Source organism: Spermophilus citellus, assembly GCF_964194105.1.
Source record: "Spermophilus citellus genome assembly, chromosome: 6".
Classification (NCBI taxonomy): domain Eukaryota; kingdom Metazoa; phylum Chordata; class Mammalia; order Rodentia; family Sciuridae; genus Spermophilus; species Spermophilus citellus.
The window spans coordinates 151,470,735-151,492,441 of record NC_138187.1 but is presented as its reverse complement, the minus strand read 5'-3'; the positions used below and the strand labels follow the sequence as shown (position 1 = coordinate 151,492,441).

Genomic DNA, 21,707 nt, shown 5'->3' with positions numbered 1-21,707 from the left:
ATCTTTCCCCTCCTCCCCACCAGGACCCTCTCCTTGACTTCAACTTATCCATAAACTGCTGGCTTATCTCTGAGCTCATCAGTGTCCTCCTGCATCACTCAAGGTGGCCACACTGGTAGCCACAGTGAATACCATTCACTGCGCTTCCTCTGCCAGGGCCCATGCCCCCTGCACACTGGACCCAGGGAACCGGAAAAGAGCAACTTTTCTCAGACCCCAGAAGCCATTCTGCCTGGAATGGAGTCCTGGCTCTGACGCACACCAGCTAAATGTGAGCTTGAGCAAGAAGCTCGACCTCTCTGTGCCTGGGTTCCCTCTTCTGTGAAACGCAGTTGCGAACAGCACCTTCTTGGGAGCGCTATGTCGTACGAGGAGCTCACACATGTCAACAATACGCAGAATGTGGAACAGAGAGCTCCATCCGTGCTAGCGACGGTTGCTTCAGTGGTGTTTTGGTTTTGCCTAGTGCAGAACATAACACACCCAATACCAAATACAGTCTGGTGATTTAAAGGGGTCAGTGGGTGATGAGCCACTTCAAACAATGGGAAAGAAATGGGGGGTGGGGGGAAATCTGTCTTTCAGTCACTGCATTTCATTTCATTTGGGTTTTCTTTGGGTGACCCTCTAAGGAATCAAGACTTTAGGAAGATCACAAAATTTTTATATTGGTGCCTGTCCAGTAGCAGGAAGAGAGAGGCTTGCCCAGGAGTCCTGGAAGAGTGGACAGAATATCGCCATTCTCTTGAGCATCCACAGAAACTCCAAGAACATACCGGAGCTACACATGCTGCGACGGCTGGCTCTCTCCCTCTAGTTCTTTGATGCAGGGTGCTTACATAAGGAAAGAAACTGGGTCACTATGAATGAGCAGTGCAGCTGGTGCAGCAGGCAGGGTGGCTTAGGTAACAGTTCAAGGTCCAGCAGCCCTGGTTAGCTGGCTTCAGGGGTGGGCTGGAGCCTAGCTCCCTTCCCAGACTTGGAAAAATACAAGATCTCAGGGCGGAAAAAAAAAAAATTAAGCTCTAGGCTTATTAAAGTTCTCCCCCAAAGATCAAAGTCCTCTTGTATTCCTGATCAATCAGAGAAAATAGCCCAGTGAATAGGTTCCAACGTCAGACAGAGGATAAAACTTTGAAATAAAATACATTTATAAAATATAAGACATATACACCAGTGGTGAAATCAAATTGTCCTTGTTTGGGAACCATGCCACTGATTTGAAATTTGTGATGAAAATACAATCGGGAGCAGAATGTTTATTTTGTGCTATTTATGAAATGAAGGTTTTTAACAAATAACTGGAGCTAAGCAAGATTTAGGTAGAGAGATAACAACTACAGCCAGTTATTTATTGGCAAGTAATAGGTATGCTAATTATACTTCAGTCTTATGAGTAATGTAATTTTCTTCAATGATCTGTACTTTGTTAGTGTATATTTATATAGCAAGATGACATATTTTAACCATAGTAGGACTAGAAAACTGTGAGAATCTTTGTGCTAGGAAAGACTTGATCATGTTCTATGTTGGACACAGAGAAACAGGGATGCTCTAAGGCTGCATGTACCTTACTCCTAGGATGTGAGAGCAGAGGAGGAAGGAGATCCTGGGCCTTCCAACCCCACTTCCAATGTTCTATCTTAATCCACAAGCAGAAGTTGAGCTAAGCCATCAAGAAAAACAAGGTAGAGACGGTATCTACAACTACAGCAAGAAATTGACAAGGAATTTTCTATCAATGGAGGAAAAAATAGACATACCCCTAATTGGGTGAAAGCATAGCATTCACAAATGACTCGTTTAATAAAGAAGTAACATAAAACCTCATGTGCACCAGTCCATAGCCTAAAGGATTTCAAAAATTAAGTATCCAGGATTTTTCTCAAATTGGTTTGATGGGGGAATACTGCAGAGACTCTCAAAGAGGGAACATATCAAATTCACTTGCTGGGCTTTTAAAAACTACATCCCTAGGAGAATTTCCTTGCTTTCATGGGAGAAAGAGGGAGGAATGAGGAGGGGATTCCAAAGGCTCAGGGGCCCATGGGGTGGGTGATACAGAAACTGAATAAGTCCCGCTAGTGATAGTATCCCCAATCCTCTGCCTCTAGCTGCCCAGGGGATTAGGAGGCTGGTACAATCTTGGGCATAGAGGATCCATAAAATGCATGTTTTTAATGTCATGTTCTAACAAAAATAATAAAAACAGCTACTTTTCATTGAGCTCCTCTATGTGCAAGTTGTCACATTTAGCATTTCACAACAGCTGTCACAACGAACGCTCTTGACGACACTAGGCAAGTCCTCCCGTCCCCCTCTTACAGACGAGAAGAGTGAGGTTTGCAGATGTGAACTCATTTGCCACACAGCTGGTCAGACAGAATGGGTAAGGGAGTTTGTCCAGTGGCTTCCATCCAGACCTTTCCACCAAGCCTGGTAAGTGGCCTGGGACAGCCCAGGCACTCCTTCCACAAAGGCTAGATGGGCAACGTTCCTGGGTGACAGTAAATACCCAACAACGTGGAGATGGTGGCAAGGAAGCAAAGACATTATCTGTTCCACGCCCTCCGCCTCAGTTTCTCCAGAAAACACACAGGCCATCTTTGTTGATGTCCTGTTGACCCTCCTCCCTGCCTACATGGAATCCGTGCCACATGCTGGATGGTTAGAGGCCCACATAGTCTGAGAGCTGCAGAAAGCAGCAATACAAGATACAGTATTTTGTGTGTTTCTTGGAAAGCCAGGGCCACCTGCTCCAACAGCAAGCTCCAGACTCATGTTTTCCTGAGTGTGTTGGAGAACAGCCCTTGCTGTACCCCAGTGTGCACAGACGTTCCTAAGGGGCTGGTAGAAAAAACACCCCAGGGGTTCTGATTCTGGGGATCCTGAAACAGGATCCAAAATGCTCATTTCTCATAAGCTCTGGACAGGGGCTGGTGCTACCTTCCTTGGATCTCACTTTGAATAACATGGTTCCAGAATCTTCTGGCTTAGAGAGGGATATGGCGGGGCAGTGAATGGAAACTGTGTGTTCTAGACTTAAAGGGCATTTAAATGAATAATTTAAGAAATTTAATGAGCCAATAACTTGGTCTTTGTTTATTTGATTGATTGGGGTTCTCTGCTTGGTGACTGTGTGGCCACTTCAAGTCATTATATATTTTTTTATCTCAATCATTATCTCAAAGGGAGCTAATTTTTAGAAACTCAAAGCTTCTTTATTGGTCTCATTTTCTCAAAGATAAATGATCACTCTGCAAATGCAAAACATTGTCCTATTGCACTTAGTGTGCCCTGGGCCAGATGGGGACAGGTCAGCATGGACCCTCCATGCTCTGTGCAAATGATGAAGCAAGGCCCAACTTCCAAACAAATGCCCAGAGTGAGGCAGTAGGTCATCCGGGTGTGGGGTCAGGTGAAAGAAAAGGGTAAGAAATGCAGCCTACCACTGTACCTTAAAACTAGAATGAGTCCAATTATTTGTACAAAAAAAAAAGGAATGAGAAATGGAAGAGGGAGACAAAAAAGAATGGAGAGAGAAGGGGAGAATTTATTCCAACACAGCGTGTCCCTTGAGAAGCTGGACAAATCACAGCATATGCCTGAACTGCATCAAGAATGAAAACAGAAGACAAATTATTTTGTTCCTGTCCTCTAGCAACCTGTCAGTAAAGATCTCACCCAAATGAGGAAGCTTCATTCTCCTGGGTATGAGCTGCAAAGCAGAAAGACCTCTGGGGGCTCATATGTGTGCACAGATACACACTTGTACACACACACACACATACCCCTTAGGGCAAATACGTGCACAACTCACAGACACCAAGTCTGATTGTTAGTGGGAAAAGATGCCAAATTAACACACATTAGAAACCCTTCCTAGTTAATGAAGCCATCAGCAATTTCAAGTTCAGTTACAAAGAAAAAAATGAGCACTTAGCTAGTGGTTACCTCCCAGGCCTCCTTGGGTGCCTTTCCTCTTTGTATTGCATTTGTAAACAAATATGATTGGAAATAAAACTACTCCAAATATTTGCCTTCCAGATTTTTTTTTTCAATTCTAAACCTTAAGAAATAGCAAAGTTGCTTTCCTTTTGCCTGAGATTTGAGCCCATGAACTGCTCTGCCAAGGAGGGACTGTGCCAAGGAGGGCAGAAGCCTGGAACAGGGGCACCTCGGTCCCCCTTCTGGTAGCTGGAGCCATTTCAGCTTTGAGGCAGTTTTACATAAGCCTGCAGGCAGCGCTGAGTCAAACCACCTGCTGTAGGTGATTGGTTACTGTCCAGCCCCCACATTTGCTACAGAACACCCCAGGACGAAGGGGTAGAACTAGATCCAGCTGTAAACACGAGGTAACAGATTTTTCAAGAGGCTAAATAGTACTCCATCAAGGGCACCCAATTATCCAGTAGCAGAGCTGGGTCAAAATCAGGAACATAGATTTGACTCTCAGTCAGTGCTATTCATTTAATTGTTCAAATACCTGTTCTCCAGTGAACTGGAAACCATGCTCTAAACTAAAAGCAGTCCTTGTGCTCCAACACTTCTAATATGGACAGGACAGAATTTAAGAGGGTCGATGAATGTCAGGATTCCATTTGAAATCTCGAGGCCACCTACAATGTGGTCACACACTCTATTTTTTTCTTGTATTATTCGTATGCATGCCTGTCTCCTCTGACAGCTACATTCTCCACCAGGCATGAACCGTGTCCTGTTCATTTTTGTGCCCTATCCCAGCTGCATAGTATAGATTTTGTACATAATGAATACTAAGCACCTCCTTTAGAAAATAAATGAGTGGCCAAAACATCTAGGCAGAGGAGGGATAACAAAGGTATTCTATAATTATCCAGATTTTCATGGAATAAAAATCTTAGGGAGGACAGCCGCCCACATGTGGAGAATTGCCAGGGAGTGGGTTCCAGACTAATGTATGTTTTCTAGAGCTCAGTCATTCGGGGACTCTACTTTCTACTTCTTAGGATGTTTTCTGTCTTAATTGAAAGCTCTGCACACATCTCATCAAAGCTGTCCCTCCTAAGGGACTAGCACATGTACAATCCCTTTGGAAAAGCTAATCAGTCCTGATTGAGTCACAACTTCAACCCAAATTCATTAGACTTTTAGAAAGTTGTCAACACCCTTCAAAGTAAGCTGGCCTCGAACTCCTCTGTAGCCCCACAGAGGGGTAAACATTCAAGTTCAAGTTCTAAAAGCTTGAGATTCTACCAGTAATTCTTAACAAGGACTCCTTTCTTCTCAAGGACATTCATTCCACTGGCTTTTTATTCCAAACTAACAGAGATAAAAACAGAAAATCAGATTCCAAGAAAGATCATAGAACTTCAAAGCTCAAAAAGCCCATTTCTGTCGTTATTTGACAAAGAAGCAAATTGGTGTCAGCTTGAGACTCCTTAGCCAAACCCCATCTCAGAAAAGTGTCCTTGCATTCCTGGAAAACAAAAGCATCTCTGACAGACGCAGAAACAAGTATCTTCAGATTAAGAGATATTGAATTGAGCAAATAAAATTAAACCTCTTAAATCTCCAGGTATTGCCACTGCCACAATACAAATGCACCCCAAGCTTCCAACACTTAATTTCACCTCCGTAAACTTGTCTATAAGGGCTTAATATTAATCATTGACTACAAAAATTTGCAACCTTATGCTCAAGGCATAATTTATTTTACATTTGATAAATTTTTAAAAATCATTTTTTAAAATACCACCTTATCCTTTATACACATCTTTGAACAGAGAGCCCAGAATCCTCTAAAGGCGTCTGTTCACTTATGAAGTTTCTCATATGCAGGTGACAGGTAGCAAGCAGGTATTTCTAACCCCATTTTAGAATGAGGAAACAGCCTCAGGGACCTGATCTAAGTGAATTCATTGTGAGGCGGAAATAGAAATCCAACTTCAGGATGACCTTGAATCCAAACCAGCCAGAAAAGGCGGCATAAATTGGTAGTGACACTTGTTTTGGCAAATTCAACTCCAGAAAAATCTTCAGAATAGCCTCATTTAAAAAAAAAGAAAGAAAGGCATTACTGTCGAATCCTAAATGTTACCATACATATGCCGTTACCTCGCTAAATTCATGGCGTAAGCTTGCTGTGTGGGGTTTAGCCATATGGTATGTATGCTGTATCTATGCTGCTTTATTTTCCTGTCTAAGTACAACCCATGGAATACTAAAATGACTATTTGTCTCACGAAATTACTTGTTACAATATGTGCTTATTCTTAGATTATGCATTTTATTTTAAAATCAATTCAAAAGTAGTTTATTAAGAATCAAGGGCAGAGTCAGAGGAAACTCTTCAAGTGGAAAGAAAAAAATCACTCCTAGAGATATCTTCTGAAGACCAAGGGACTCCATCAAGACCACCCACCTATATCAAGCTGACTTGGAATTGGGGACAGGTCTGACTCCCACCCAGCACCTTTAACTTAATTGTACAAACCATGTTCCCCAGTTAGGTGGAGTCAACAGCCAAAGACCTCTGCTCCCAAACCAGTCACTGACATGACACACTTAAGGGGAACACCAAATGCCTGCCTGAGACCTTTCAAATCTTACAGCACCCCTTTTTTTCTTCCCCACCCCTGCTGTACAACGTCCTGTTATTTAATGACACTGGGACTTCAAAGCCCAACAACTTTGGACTTGCTCAGAGAGAAAATAGAGAAAGAGCTGGAAAGTTGGACTGATAGCAAACTCCATCCCCACACCACAACAGGACAACTCTCTCTGTCTTTGCAGCAAATAAAAGATACCACAGACAAGGAAAGAAGAAATGGGAGAGGAAGAGGGATAGCAGAGGCTGTGTTCTAGTCAGAAACTGGGAGATCAATGCAGCTGAGGCAGTCATCCCTCAAAATAGAACAAGAGAAGTCCAAATTCTGTCTTGAGTAAATACCGAGCCCAAGATTCTTCGATGACCTGCAGAGAGGTCATTTAATTTTATAAACAAGATCCAGATGGAACATGGAGCCCATCACTCCAATCCCCTAAACTAAACTCTCTTTTGTTAAAATTGCTGATTGAATATTTCTGAAATGTCCTCCTCTCCCTCAAACACCACTAAGATTTGCTCAGGGGAACACCTAGGCACAAGAGGGGACAAATGAAGACCATATCTGGATTTGTGTGTGTGTGTGTGTGTGTGTGTGTGTGTGTGTGTGTGTGGTGCTGGGGATTGAACCCATGGCCTTGTGCATGTGAGGCAGGCACTCTACCAACTGAGCTATACCCCCAGCCCACATACGTGGATTCCTGCAACTCAACTGCTGTAACATGGAATATGGCAGGACCATTATTTGAACCCAGAAAACAGAAGACCTTCATCTCTCTACACGTAAATTATCCATTTTCTTATCTTTATGTTCTTTTAGGAGGCTCTGTGAGCAGGGGACCCACACAGGTCTGGAACACCTCACCCAGTACCTGGAGCCCCAGAGGCATCCGGTGCAATCTTTTATTAAATGAATGACTCGCTGAAACGTGAGGCCACCTGAATTCTACTTACATTTATGAGAAAGAAGCACGTCAAAGGAATCTGCCCACCTTGTAGCTTCTTCTGTGGATAACCTCCTAGGAAAGAAGAGACACCACTCTTGAATATTTCTGAAATGACCTCCTCTCCCTCAAACACCACTGAAATTTGCCCAACGGGATAAGTAGGCACAAGAGGGGACAAATGAAGACCAGACCTGAATCCTGCAATTCAGTGGCTATAAATTTGTGCACTCCTAAGTGATGGTTGGAAAAACTTCAAGGTAGGAATTTGGGAAATTCTGTATATCGACTTTCAGTCTAAACAATGAAGTGAAGTAACTGGTTTAAAGACATCAAAGTAATGGTGGAAAGAAACTGGTCTTAGAGTCAGAAAAGTTAGGCTCAGCTCGTGACTCCATCTCTGACTGTCACCTTGATATCTTCCCCGCTGAAACGGAGATAAATCATGCCCATTTCTGAGCTGTGTGAGGGTTAAATGAGGCGACACCTGTGACATCACTTAACACAGTGCCTGCACAGAATAGGCGGGGAATCCAGATCATCTGAATCTAAGCATATTTTTAGAGTAGGTTTGAGTGTTTATTTCCAAATCGAGAGCTCAGATTGACAACTAAGTAGAACCAAGAAGTATCCTTTGCCACCCACAGCTTTGTGAGTGATGGGGGGTATGGTTTTCTTTGGAGGAAAATGAGGGTTCCTATTCCAACATTGCTAAGCCATACATTCCTTTCACTCATGCTCAGGGATATTAAAGCAGCTGCCAAGAGGCAGGAATTTATTGTCCTGTGGCTTATCTGGTCAGCAACCAGAAAAGAATGGATTATATAACCCCATGGTGGGCACCCCGCAGTGGGCCCCCCAGGAGCGCTAGGCCGCCATACTACTCACTTGAGAGCACGGTTGGGTTTGTCGGGAAGAATAGCTGTGAAATCACTACATGAGTCTGACTTGTGAGACAGGCAGCCCAGTCGAGTCCTCATGCCTTTGTTCCTGCAACAAGCACGGGGGCAGAAGGACGGGACTGTCACGATCATCGTTGTCAGCTCCAAAGGGCCCCTGGAACTTCGGTTGCAGGAGCCAGCACTGTCCCCCTACCCCCAGGGGACCCCTGAAGAACCAGAAGAGAGTACCTAGAGTCTAGGGCTCTCCTCCTTCCTTAATGTGACTGCTAATAGGTACCCTACCCTACTCTAGAGGCTTAATGCTTTTTAAAGCTGAGACGGCAAGTTGATAGTAAGTCAATGAAGGTCATTAGCTTGGAAGAATTTCTAAATTAGGATTCTCTGTAGGGAAAGGAAATACAGTAGTGACAAAATAACAATCCACATTTTGCTTTCCTGCCAGGAGGGCAAAGTAGCAGCAACAGTAGTAGCTTCTAATTGCAAAACCCCAGAAGTAGTTCCACACCACCAGGGAAGGATGGCTTGCAGAAGGCAGAGTGCACATCAGAGAGTCAGGACGCAAAGCCTAGGGCTTGAAAGCTGGTCGGTTCCCTCTCGGGTTCTCTCCACTCATCCCACCCATAGGTTATATAGGAATGAATGGCTACGGACCTCAGGGATTGATGTCTACAGGGGAGCGGCAGGGCAGTTGACACAATCCACAATTAAGAACCAAGATCTCCTTCATCAGTTCTTACACTTGCTTAACTAAACTCCTGTATTCCTATTCATACTTTGGCTTATGTCAATGGGCATATTTAAATTTTTAACACTTTTGTTTAATTTCTCATACTTTTTATTTTCCAAAGGACCCACAAGGTGACAGGATCCAATAAGAAATTTTTCCACCATCTCTGACTGTCAACATTAACCCTTATTTACCTTTAACCAGGGGTTGGCAAACCAAAGCCCTCCAAGGTGCTTGTTTACGTACATAAAGTTTTATTGGAGCACAACAACGCTGCTTGTTTACATATTATATAAAGCTGCTTTCAACGACAAGGGTAGTTAACCCAAACAACTGAAAAATATTTGCTCTCTAGCCCTTGACAAAATAAGTTTGCTAACCCCTGACCTTTATCCATGGTAACTCCTCCTGTTGAGGGCAAAGGTAAGTAGATGGGGTTTGGTATGATCAGATCAGGGCTTCAGACTGACTTATAAAAGGAACTGCCACGTGCACATGGGTAGCCAATTACCATGGAAATGGTCCAAATACCTACAGAAATGGCCGTTTTCCCCGTTGTAAGCAAGTCCTTTGGCCAGACTTTCTTTCCCTCCTTTTCCCAATCCTGGGACTAGGCAGAGGCCTTAAAGATCATCCAATTCAATCACTTCCTTTGGCTCAAATGGGTTTCCATCCCTGACCCTGTAATTCTCTTTGTTCACAGAAATCTCATCCTACAAATGTCTTCCACTGAGTTGGCATTATATTTGGCAGGGATGGACAACATTTGTATGCTACAGCACATCTCCAAAGAGCCTCTTAGGGCTGGAACATCCAAGTTTCCAGAAATATTCTCTCTCCTACAGAAAATTGGCCTGCACATCCCTGTTCCCATCTCTGATCTCCGCCAGACCACACCAGAGTCATCTACTGGCATTTCAAAACATTTCAGAGAGCCATGGCCTCTCCTGAGACAGCAAACATCTCATGTGTCCACTCTCTCTTACAAACCCCAGGGTGCCCAACAACAGCCATGCAAGCAGCTGACTGAAGTGGCCCTGGAGTCATCCAGTTCTGTGAATAGAAGTTAAAGATCCCACTCATGCTGTACCAAGACCAAACTCGACTTCCAGCCAGGCAGTTTGTCCCAATGGCCTGGGGATCATTAGTCATAAAACAGTCAGGTACTGCCCCCAAAGGGCAATTAACGGACTCTCAAAAAGTGGCAAATCCACACAAGCCATTTAAGAAGGCTTAGCAGGGACCAGTGTGAGGGGGGCTACTTGTTACCAAGACAACCATGACTCTCCCAAATCACTGGAAAAAGTCTTCAACAAAATATTCTTTCGGGGCTGGGGTTGTGGTTCAGTGGTAGAGCGCTCACCTAACACTCGTGAGGCACTGGGTTCGATCCTCAGCACTACATAAAAATACATAAAATAGGGCTGGGGTTGTAACTCAGTGGCAGAGTGCTTGCCTAGCATGTGTGAGGCACTGGGTTCAATCCTCAGCACCGCATAAAAATAAACAAATAATATAAAAATGAATAAATAAAATAAAGGTATTGGGTCCATCTATAACTAAAAAAAATTTAAAAATATTCTTTGGGGCAAAATGATTTTTATTTTCTACTTTCCTAGCTGAGACCCAAGTTATAATCTTCTAATAAGTTAGTTAGAGCTCAAATAATGGGAGAAACAAAGGTAAAATTTTAAGTTACTTAAAAAAGAAGAAGAAGAAAAACGGGTCATGGTGGCACAGGCCTGTAATTCCAGAGACTCAAGAGACTGAGGCAGGAGGATCCCAAGTTCAAGGCCAGTCTTAATAACTTAGCAAGGCCCTGAGCAAGCAATTTAGACAAACCCTGTCTCAAAAGAAAAAAATAAAAAGGGATGTAGCTCAGTGGTAGATCATCCCTGGGTTCAATCCCCAGTACTAATAAATAAATAAATAATATTAAAAAATAAAAAGTTAGACTTTTCCCTGTCTTCCACCCCAGGAAATTACAGAGGTTCCATACAAGCTCATGCACAGTCCCTTGTTCCACCCCACCAGTCACAGCCAAGAGGTCCTACCAGTCAGCGGGAGAGTGGAGCTAAGGCAAGTTCTGCTTGCAAAACCCCACCTTTGCAAGAAGCACACAGGCAAGAGCAGCTCAGTCCACACAGAGGCCTGGGGGACAGAGGCAAGTGGACCACCCAGGGGCTTAAGGCTTGGGCCAGGCTTGCACAGCAGGGGAGGTGGGAAGGTGGAGAAAAGAGGAGAGGAACAGGGACAAGAAAGGTCATGGATCCATTACCTGCGTGGCATCAGTAAGGCAGCCATACAGGCATCCGCTTACGGTTAACCCTTGGGCTGGTTTGCTGGGACGCCGGGGCAGCAAATAAGACTGCGGGGCTCAGGGATTTACCCTTTCACGTCCTCTCACCTAAAATCAAAGAATCTGCTGTAAGAGGGGCCACCCTCTCTCATCTGACTACACATTTCCTTCCGAGGACTATCCACTAATGGAGCACCTCCCCACACCCCAGCTCCCACAAATGCCTACTTGTCCTGAGCAGGGGTGACCCACCAAGGATGGACAAGAACAAATGGTTGGGTGGCTTTACTCTGTTGACCACTGGTAGGAAGTTCCTATTTCCCCAACCACTGGCCATCAACAGAAAGTGGGACACGGGCCTCCAGGGAGACCCAGGCCTGACAAGCCAAAAATTACTGTTCTCTTTCTCTTACTAGAGTGGGGCCCAAGTGACCAGCCAGGAAGGGAGGGGGAGGGGGGCAGCCCTTGCTCCAGAATAACATGGTTGGCTGCTGCTCTGGTTCTTGCTCCCCTCCAAGGGCACCTGTCCCAGGTGGGAGTGTGTTAAGGCTTGGAAGATGGGAGCAGGGGGGAGGTTGGAGCAACTCCAAGGGAGCCCTCTCAGGGACCCTGCTTGCTCCTTTACAGGGATGACAGGCACAGCCTGAAGAAATGAATATGCAAGTCACTCTTCAGGCCCAGATGGAGGTTGCATGACCTTCCTCGGCCTGAGGACTGGCCTACTCTTGACCCGAGGAGGGAGGACAGGGGGCGGGGAGAAGAGGATATTGAGGTGGAAGGCTGATTGACTTATAGTCTCTCTCCTGAGGGTCCCATTCTCAACACTTCAGGCCCTTTGTTCCCACAGAGGAGAACTGATAGGAAGGAACACGTGAAGAGAGCAGCCTATCCATAAAGGGTTCCCCTGGGGAACTCTGACACCAAACATAGAATCCATTTTCAAAGAAACCTAATTTAGATAGATAAGGCTCCTATGTGAGCTACGCCATTTAAATTATTTTGGTATTACCCTGAACATTTTACAAATACTTTTTTTTAATTGCTCCCCTAATAATACTATAATTAACAAATTTAAAAAGAATGCTTTGCTAGAACTAAAAGAGGAAAAAATTAGGTTTTATGCAAAGACTCATCCCCATAGATTGTGTTCCCCGACACTAGGAATACTTCCCCCAATCATTGTCCAAACTGGGCTTACACCTGCTTGCCCAGAAGTCAGGAAATCAAAGCCCTTTACAATGGTAAGGGCCCCTACAAATTATTCCTGGGGCATCTTGCTTATGGGATTCTCCCCCAGGAGTGGGGGAAGCCCCTGCCGGTGGCCTCCATTATCCTGGAGCTGAGCACAACCAGAGACTACTACCCACATATGACAGGCAAGGTCATTTAGGGCAGGAGACCACTCAACCTCTGTTCCTGCCTGGTTGTCCTTCCCATCCTCACTGCCAGCCCACACTGGTTTGCCCATGCTGTTCAGACACCTGTCTCTCTGTCTTCCAAATCCAGCTCTGCCCAAATTGCCCCTCAGCCCCGCCCCCCACCTCCACTGATCCTTTGATGAGCTCAACCTTGAATTCCATTAAATGAGAACTAGGAATATACTCCAACCCAGCCACCCTGACCATTTCGACAGCTTGGGACTCTTATCCCAATTGGTCCTAGACTTTTGGGGGGTGGAGGGTGGAATCAAGGGGTTGCTCAGAGCCCAGGAAGTTCAAAGATGTGATTGCACCCATAGGGAGTATGCTCTGGTAAGTGGACACCACCTCACAGGTGACTCTGGGGCAGACAGGATGGGACATAATGGAAAAAAGGATACTCAAGGAAAAAACAGGTTAAAAGCAAAGATTTATAAAGAAGGGGAGAGAAACTAAGAGACTCAATTGGGAGAAAGCAATCAATATGCATGAAGAGGCAGGTTAATTAAATATGGATAATGCAATCGGTGCACACAGACACCCCAGGGAGGAAAGAGAAAAGCAAAAGCAATACTCACTGTCGTTGACCAGTCCTCATGGCCTGCAGGTCTTTACCAACTGGATGGTGAGAGAGGCTGTGGGTTAAGGAGCTCTGAGGAAAGAGTAGAGCTTGCTTTTAGCAGTGAAGTCCTTGGCAGGAGAAGGGCATGTTTGCATGGACACAGGCTCGCGCACACATACATACACAGGCATGCGTGCACAACACACCTCCCACCACTTGAGCCAGGCAGCAAGCGGCCCCGCTGAAAGCTCTTCTCTCTGCTTGTCACATCCAGTAAATACTGAAGCAGCCTACACCCAGCAGGCAGCGGCTCGGCTCCCGGGCACGGTCTGCACGCCCATCCTCATTGGCAGGATGCAGGAGGTGCCCCTGAGCAGAGCTGACCTGGCACGTTTCCCGCACCTTCCTCCTCAGCCTCACTAACCTGCAGCTCCTCTGGCTGCAGCTCAGGGAGAAGTCCCCATAGCCCACAGCTGCCTCTTTGCACCCAGCGAAGAGTAGGTATTAACTCTTTCGGGCCACCAAAGAGCTGAAAATCAAGTGTCCAGAGGACCCTCTTCTAATGAGCTCTGCTGCTGGTTGAAGGCTCGTTGCTGCACAGGGAGCAGGGAGCATAAAGATCTTGCCCCAGACAGCTGCTGACAGCAGGAGCCAAGACGAATCAAATCTCCTAATGAGCCAGGAGGAGGGGGGCTGTCTTGCTGGGTGTGATGTGATGTGATAAATGCAGAGAGCAAGAAAGCTATGGGGCAGGTCACACATCTAAATTCCACCCCCTTTCTCCCAATTTCTATTGTGCTGCACTACCAAGCCAAACCACACAGCCCTGAAATTACCCCTCTCTGCCACATCTCATCTGTCCCCTTACTCTACAGAGGCACCTCTCCCCCAGCCCATTTCCATTCCCACCCCCCACCAGTGCCAACCACACGGCTCCCCACTTCTTAATGAGAAATTTCCACCTCCTCCGCCTCCCCAAACGTGCATATTTCAACCCTGTGCTCCTGCCTCTCACCTGGTTTTTCCTACAGAAGAAACTCACCTCTCTCCCTCATCCATCACCTAGCAACTTCCCCTACTTGCATTTGTGATGGAGTGCGACTTTTCTCTTTGTTCTGCCCTATCTGCACACATCTTCCCCATTTTCTGTCTCTTTTCCAGTTTTTCTCCCAAGCCTCCTTACCCACCTGGATTTTCACCCTGCCTGCTTCTGTTCCACAAGGAAGCCTTCCTGCTTGCCCTCGTACAGTGGTTCTCAAAGACTGGTGCCCAGACCGGCAGTCTCAGCAGCATCTGGGAATGTGTGGGACATGCCAATTCTCAGGCCCCACCCAGACCCACAGCATCAGAAACTCTGGGGACCGTGCTCAGCCTTCCAGGTGATTCCGATGCAGGCTGAAGTTTGCAAACCACTGTTCTGGGATAAAGCTTGCTTTCTGTTCATTACATTCTGGGTTTCTAAGGCTGAGTCTTCATTTTCCCCCAGGAACCGACCAGTTCCAAGTACACCTAGACTAGCTGCAAGTCATTTCTGAAACCCAGCAGGTAACAGAAATCTCTACAGAAAGTAATGGTTTTATAATAAAGGTAATAGATTCCATTTGCTTAATCTCTTACAATGCATAAAGGACACATACTGACACTCGTCAATCACATGCCATGGTCAGAGAGGGTGTTATTATTCCCAAGTTACAGATGAAAAAACTGAGGCTAATAATTGTAAAGTGCCTCTTTTCAAAGCAACGCAATGCATAAGAGGCAGCACAAGGAATTTGTGTCTTGTGACTCTAACAGCAGAGCTTTTTCTCCTACGTCATGCCACAACCCAGTCTTTCTGGGCAGATCTATTGGTGCTGAACCTAAATTCTGACAGTGAATGATTCTGCCGCAACTATTCATTGCCTGATGATAGGATGAAATAAAAATTCTGATGCTAGCTCCATAGTGACTCATTGTCTCTCTCTGAAAATGTCCACAGTGCTTCTCGATAAGGCCAAGGAAACTCTGTGCTACAAAACAAGATGCAAAAGTTTTCCATACCTTGTAACTCCTGTCTTGAACCCTGATGCTAGCTGGAATTTAGAACTTAAGCAGAAAGAGAATCCTTCACTTCTGGGCATTTTTTTGGCACAGTGTATGTAAGGAAACCGATACAAAAATACACTGATAAATAAAAGCCCATTGATAAGCATATCCCTAGACTAAGGTATATTTAAAACATAAGGTAAATTCACAGAGCTAATATTTAATGCACATAGGTCAAGTTTAATAAGCATTTAGTATGGGCCAGACAATGTGATTCCCAAACCTCATACACTGCACAACCGTCAGTTACCCACTGAACAGACACCATAAAGCAGATCACCTGTACAATAATCTGTGCAGGTTCCATTGCAGTTCCACACTGTGCCTGACAATAGTTGGTCCTTGAGTTATTTAATTCTCACAACAATTTTAAAGGTCAGCATCTTTATCAGCCCCTTTTACAGGTAGGAAAACAGAGACAAGTCATTTATAAGTGGCAGAGCGGAGGTCTGATGTCAAACTCAGTGCTGCTGTGCCTGCCACTTTAACACAAAGGTGGTATCATGAAAACCCCCTCCTAGTCTCCTGCTGCCAAGTCTGATATCCAGGATGGAAAGGGATTGGGGAGAGAGGGCAGGGCTGCAGATGGGCTCAAGTCTCAAGTGGAAGCTGATCAATATTAACCAGCCATCAGAATCCTCAATTAGCCTTTAGAGAAATAATATAGTCACAGGAAGTCAATAAGCCACATTAAAGAAAAGAATGAGCTTAGAGCAGAGAGACAAGAGTGTGTGGATATGTAGAACAGGAAGAAGGAGAGAAAAATGAAAACCAGCCCAAACATTTAAACACTAGGGAACTCCAAAACACCCCAGTTTGAGAAATACAGACCTAGTCCAGGTACCTTCTTACAGAACTCTAATGTAATATTCCAAAGAGATGGGTGCATAAGGAATTCCAGGGGGATATCAGGCTGAACCTAAGGTTAAGTCCTCTAACATGGTCTTCTTCCCTGAAGGAAGGAGACAGGAAAAGACTGGTGAGTTTGAGTGCCAGGAGGTTGGAGCACATCCATTTGTCCTCTGCAGCCCCCAGGCTTACAGCCCTGGCCAGAAAGGTCAAGTTCTCCATTCTTTTCTGGATGCTGCTTCTGGCTTACTGGCTGAAGATGGCACAGGACATCCCAATTGGCTGTGATTCCTGGTTTTTCCCAGAAACCTGAAGACAAGCCCCACTCTGATTCCTCCGGCTGCCCTGCACCCCTCTGCTCTTGCTATTTCTACAGCACTCCTCTGGGGAAACCTGCCCGCTCCAGGTGCACACCTCTGCTCCTCAGGTCTTCAGTCCTGCTTCTAGGGAGCTCCAGGCTGTTCATCCAGAGATGTGCTGGACAGCTCCTCATGCCCCAGACCCGCAGGCGCCACTGTATGGGGAAGAACCACCCATCTTCTCCCAATCCCCCATTCCTGCAGGACTCTCTGCTTGTTCCCGACGTCACTTTACCCAAGTCCCTTGGGGTAAGACGTACAAATATTTCTGACTTCTTTTTCTCCATTCCTCTTGTTGAATTGTTTTTTAAATCTCTTTTTATTTTTGAAATACTTCCTAACTTCAGTCCCTCCCATCCATGGGCCCTGCCGTCAGAGGTTATTCAGCTCATAATAAAGTGTGCATCCTCCCCTTTACAAGTTGGATCTCCCTGCCCATTCCTTCCCCAGCCAGCCACAAGCCTCACACACCGCACAACCGTCAGTTACCCACTGAACAGGCACCATAAAGCAGATCATCTCTATAATAATCTGTGTAGGTTCCATTGCAGTTCCACGCTGTGCCTGACAATAGTTGGTCCGGTTTACCCATCCAGCTTTATAGCTCATTGTTCTCACACACACATAGGCACCCAGGCACCTGATTTTCTCTGCAGCTCCCTCTGCTCAGAATGTCCCCACCCTCCATCTGCCCGGGGACTCCCAGTCCTTTTCTAAACCCATCATCTGTAAGCTAAAACTTCCCTTCCCAAGCTTTCTCAGAACTCTTTCAATCAGGAGGAGCCCCTTCATACCGGTGCCACCGACTTGCTGAATGATTCCAACAGCCCCCATCAGTCTTCGTTGACCCTTTTGATGGATGGTTTCTGATCCTCCCAACTGACTATTCACTCCAAAAAGACAGACTCCATGCTATCAATCCTCATTGCCTAAGATGGAGCAGGTGTTTAATAAGTCCGCCGAATTTGATTTTGTGTTCATGAAAAAAGAAAAAAATCTGAAAGATCACCAGGCATTCCTTATAGCAGAAACGAGTTAGACTTCTGCACATCCTGGTCAGTATTAAAGTCAACAGAATGCTAATGGAATTCAGGGGCAGCAGTACAGGTACAGAAGGCTTTTGTAAACTATCCCAACAGCCTAGTCAGGGCAGGGTGGAATTAATCAAGAGCAAAAGGAGCACCTGGCATTGCCACACAGGCCATGAAAATGTAATTAAATTGAAGATAAAGAGAATTAAGGCCTGCAATATAATATTTTAAAAAGCTGGGCTTGTAGAAGAGGAGGTTTATTGCCAAATGCCTCCTGTGTGTTTATTTAATCAACATACCACCTAGAATAGGACCACATTAAAAGCTTTTAATAAAACAGTCATTTAGATATTAGATTTGAATTCTGGTCAGATGCTCAAGCTCTTCTGCAAATCTTTTAAAAGCAATTTCCACTTTGTAGCTTCCTGGTAACAGTAGCAACATGGATCAACATATGCTGCATTGATTTGGGGTTTCCATGGAGACTGGAAGGACACAGGGAAGGGCAGGACAGAAAGAGGCCACTTGGCCCAAAATTCTACTTTAAAAAAAATACATCTCAGTTTCATTCCTCTGAGCATTCGCAGCCTCATTTCCTGTTCATCAGTTCGAGCATCCAGATATTTAATTTGTAATAACCCTCCTCAACTCCTCATAAGGAACATCAGAAGGGACGGAGAGAGAGGTCAGCAACTAAAGCTGGGAGCCCAGGAGGTTTGCAAAGAAAACCAGAGAAGCACAGGATTTGAAATCACAAGAAGATGTCTTTGGTTCTGTCATTAACTAGCTCTGTGACACGAGCTATCCTGATTAGCTTTATGATCACCAGCTAACAAGACAAAAGCTTTGAACTTCACTTTTCTTATCTGCAAAATACAAATTAATACACCTGCCCTGTCTATTTTTCAGGGTGAATATAAGAAAAAAAATGGGAAATTATGTGGGAAATGCTTTGTAAATTCCAGAACAAAGTTCTTTATTATTATATTTGGAGATGGCCTTTTAAGTGGAATTTTGCCAATGAGCAAATATATGCACAAGAAAGATTGTTGATGTAGGTGACGGGGGACAGATCTAAGGAAAACAGTCCAGTGGCTTTGATAGTCCCAAGTTTTATTCTCAGATCCAAAATTTTCCAGATCTGTAACAGCAGGCAGGTTACTTGTTCTCTGTATCATTTTTATCATAGGTAAAGTGACAATAACTGTACTAATGTCATAGGCTTGTTATCAGGATTGCACTAGATGATGTAATAGGGCATTTACCAGCATGTTTGGCAAGTGGCAGGTGACTCTAAAATGTGAACCATCTTCACTGATTTTGATACCTAAACTTACAATTGTTCCTTGGGGCACCTAAAAATATTATTAGCCTTATCAGTTATATATTTTTAAACATTTTTTAGTTGTAGATGGACACAATGCCTTTATTTTATTTATTTGTTTGTTTATTTTTTTATGTGGTGCTGGAGATTGAACCCAGTGCCTCACACAAATGAGGCAAGTACTTTACCACTAAGCAACAATCCCAGCCCTATCAATTAAATTTTACCATCTGCAAAAGGGCATCAGAATTCCTACTACTTCCCTACTTTACATAGAGCAATTTCTTATTTGATGCCCGTTCAGCTACTTTATAAGCTGTTTGAGGGAAAAAAAAGTGCTATAGAAGTAGAATATTATTATTTAAAGATTCATTTTTTTTCCCACTTGCTCACTGGGGTGATACAGAAATGAGTAAGACGTTTATGAGAATTTCCAAGCATCCCAGTGGATGGGGTCACATAAGTTTTTGTTACCTTTCTCATTTCCTTTTGTTCCTCCTGGGCCTTCATCTGTCTCCTGACCACTCACTGTAGGTTTTTCTTCTTTCTATCCTTTTTTCTTTATTCACTATCTTTGTAACTTTCCCTTCTAAGTGTGTCTGGAAAGGAATTTTAAAGTTAAACTTTGGGGACTTTGATACCTAAGCTGACAATTGTTCCTTAGAGCTCCTAAAAATAAAGGGTAGAGCCACATTGAGGAAGATGACACAGAATGGACAGACCCAGGATTACACCATGCTGTCTCTCGGACAATGTTCATTGCTGTTTAAAAAAAGAAATCAACCACATGCATGGATTTTATGTTGGATCCTGATTCAAATCAAAAACTATAAAAAAAAATTGATGAAACAATCGGGAAAATTCAAACACTAATTGGCTACTTTCTGACCTAATGACTGCCTTTCCCCTTGGCTCTTTAGCTGGCTCTGCCACCCCATGAATGCAGGCATTTCCCTGTCTCTAACCTTGGTTTCCTGCTCTTCTCCCCTGTCAAGCTGCCTGGGCAAGCTCACCCCGGCTCATAGACCAACCACATTGAGTTTACTGACCCCATCTCCAACTCTGTTCTCTCTCCCAATCATACAGACTCCTACAGACTGGGTCACTGAACGTACTCCTCAGGTATCCCACAGGCACCGCGGATGCAAATATGTTTCTAAAAAGTAAGCAGATCATTCATATCCCTTCTTTCCCTTACCCATTTTATCTATCTCCTCCCCACCCATCTTCTCTCCCACCCAAACACAAACACAGACAGTGGCTTCCACTGAAATTGCCGTTATCAGTTCCTGATACCACCATCCGCTGAGTAATTCATGCCAGAAATAGAGAAGTAATTAGAGGCGACTTCTTTTCTCCAATCTCCTATCCTTCACCAACAACCAAACCATGCTAATTGCCTCTCTTTCACAACGTTCAAATCTGTCTCTTCCCCTGCCTCCTCACTACCACTGTCCTGGTTCATGTCCTCATGGTGCTGATTCAGGGTGTCTGGCTCATGTCCTCACAGTATCTGGTCTCTGTGATCCAGCCTATGTCCTTAAATTTAGTTCCATTCTGCAGCCATAATCACCAGTTTAAATATCAAATATGACTGTGTTCTGACACCCTGTAAGGCCCCTAGCCTAAGCATGAAGTTCAAGCTTAATAAAGATCCTGATATATAAACTGCCTGAGATCTAGGTCCTGCCTCCCTTGAGAGTCACCCACCCTTCCGCTGGCTTGGGCTCCAGACTCCAAAACTCCACATTGTATACAGTCTTAGGCACATCTCACAGGGCTCCTTTACTCCATTCCCTCTGCCTAGAATGGCCTTGATGTGATGAGAGCCTCCAGGCCCCTCACACTGTGCTTAGAGACCTCTCCTCCAAGGAACCTCCCCAGAATACCCCAGTGTGGAATGGGCCCTCTGTGTACCTGTGGCTCCTGGAATACCACTCTACCTCAACACCTGGCACAGGTAAGTACCCACAACTGTCTTTTCCTAACCCAACCATAAGTTCATCAAGGGCACAGGAAGTCAACTCATTTATTCAACTCACATTGAAGCATCTCTATATGTCAAGTAATATTCCAGGCAGGGGTGCGTTACATACATTCCATACACAGGTAAAGTCTGTATTCTTCATCTCTGTATCTCCAAATCTTAGCAGAGTGTCGGACACTTGGAGATAATCAGTAAGTGCTTGCTGAACTGACCAGAATCGGTCACTGTAAACAAGTGAGACTAAGTTTGGGTTTGAAGCAGAAGGCTGGCCCAGCAGGGCAGCTTGGGTGTCATAGAAATGGCACCGGCTCCAGGGTGGACAGCTCAGGCTCAAGCTCCAACATTGCCCCTTCCTGGTAGGCTCACTTTAACTTAGGACCTTGCTTTCTCAACTCTGAAATAAGAATTACTAAGGCCATACCAACTTCCAGTGTCACTGTGTTAAAATTCACAGAGACAGAGAAGCAAATATGGGTTGCAAATCGTTCAGCCTTATGAAAACATGAAGTCACATGGAGAGCCTCAGAGTCAGAGAGGGCAGAAGCCCAACCCCCAAATGGGAGTGGAGGTGGAGGCCGCAGTGGGGGAGGGCAGTGAGGCTGGGCATGGGGAAGCAGGAGAACCTGGCTTCAAA

At 44.8% G+C, this 21,707-nt stretch overlaps 1 protein-coding gene across 1 annotated transcript in view; it reads right to left on the bottom strand.

Moving 5' to 3' along the window:
* The window catches only part of RGS8 (regulator of G protein signaling 8), a 111,325-nt gene that overhangs the window by 8,933 nt on the left and 80,685 nt on the right, over nt 1-21,707 (bottom strand). The window contains exons 3-6 of the mRNA XM_081299814.1: nt 13,455-13,528; nt 11,438-11,566; nt 8,419-8,520; nt 7,541-7,605 (exon numbers count right to left, since the gene is read on the bottom strand). Coding sequence (XP_081155940.1) covers nt 7,541-7,605; nt 8,419-8,520; nt 11,438-11,463 — 193 coding nt within the window. The 5' untranslated portion in view covers nt 11,464-11,566; nt 13,455-13,528. The remainder of the gene's footprint in view (nt 1-7,540; nt 7,606-8,418; nt 8,521-11,437; nt 11,567-13,454; nt 13,529-21,707) is intronic.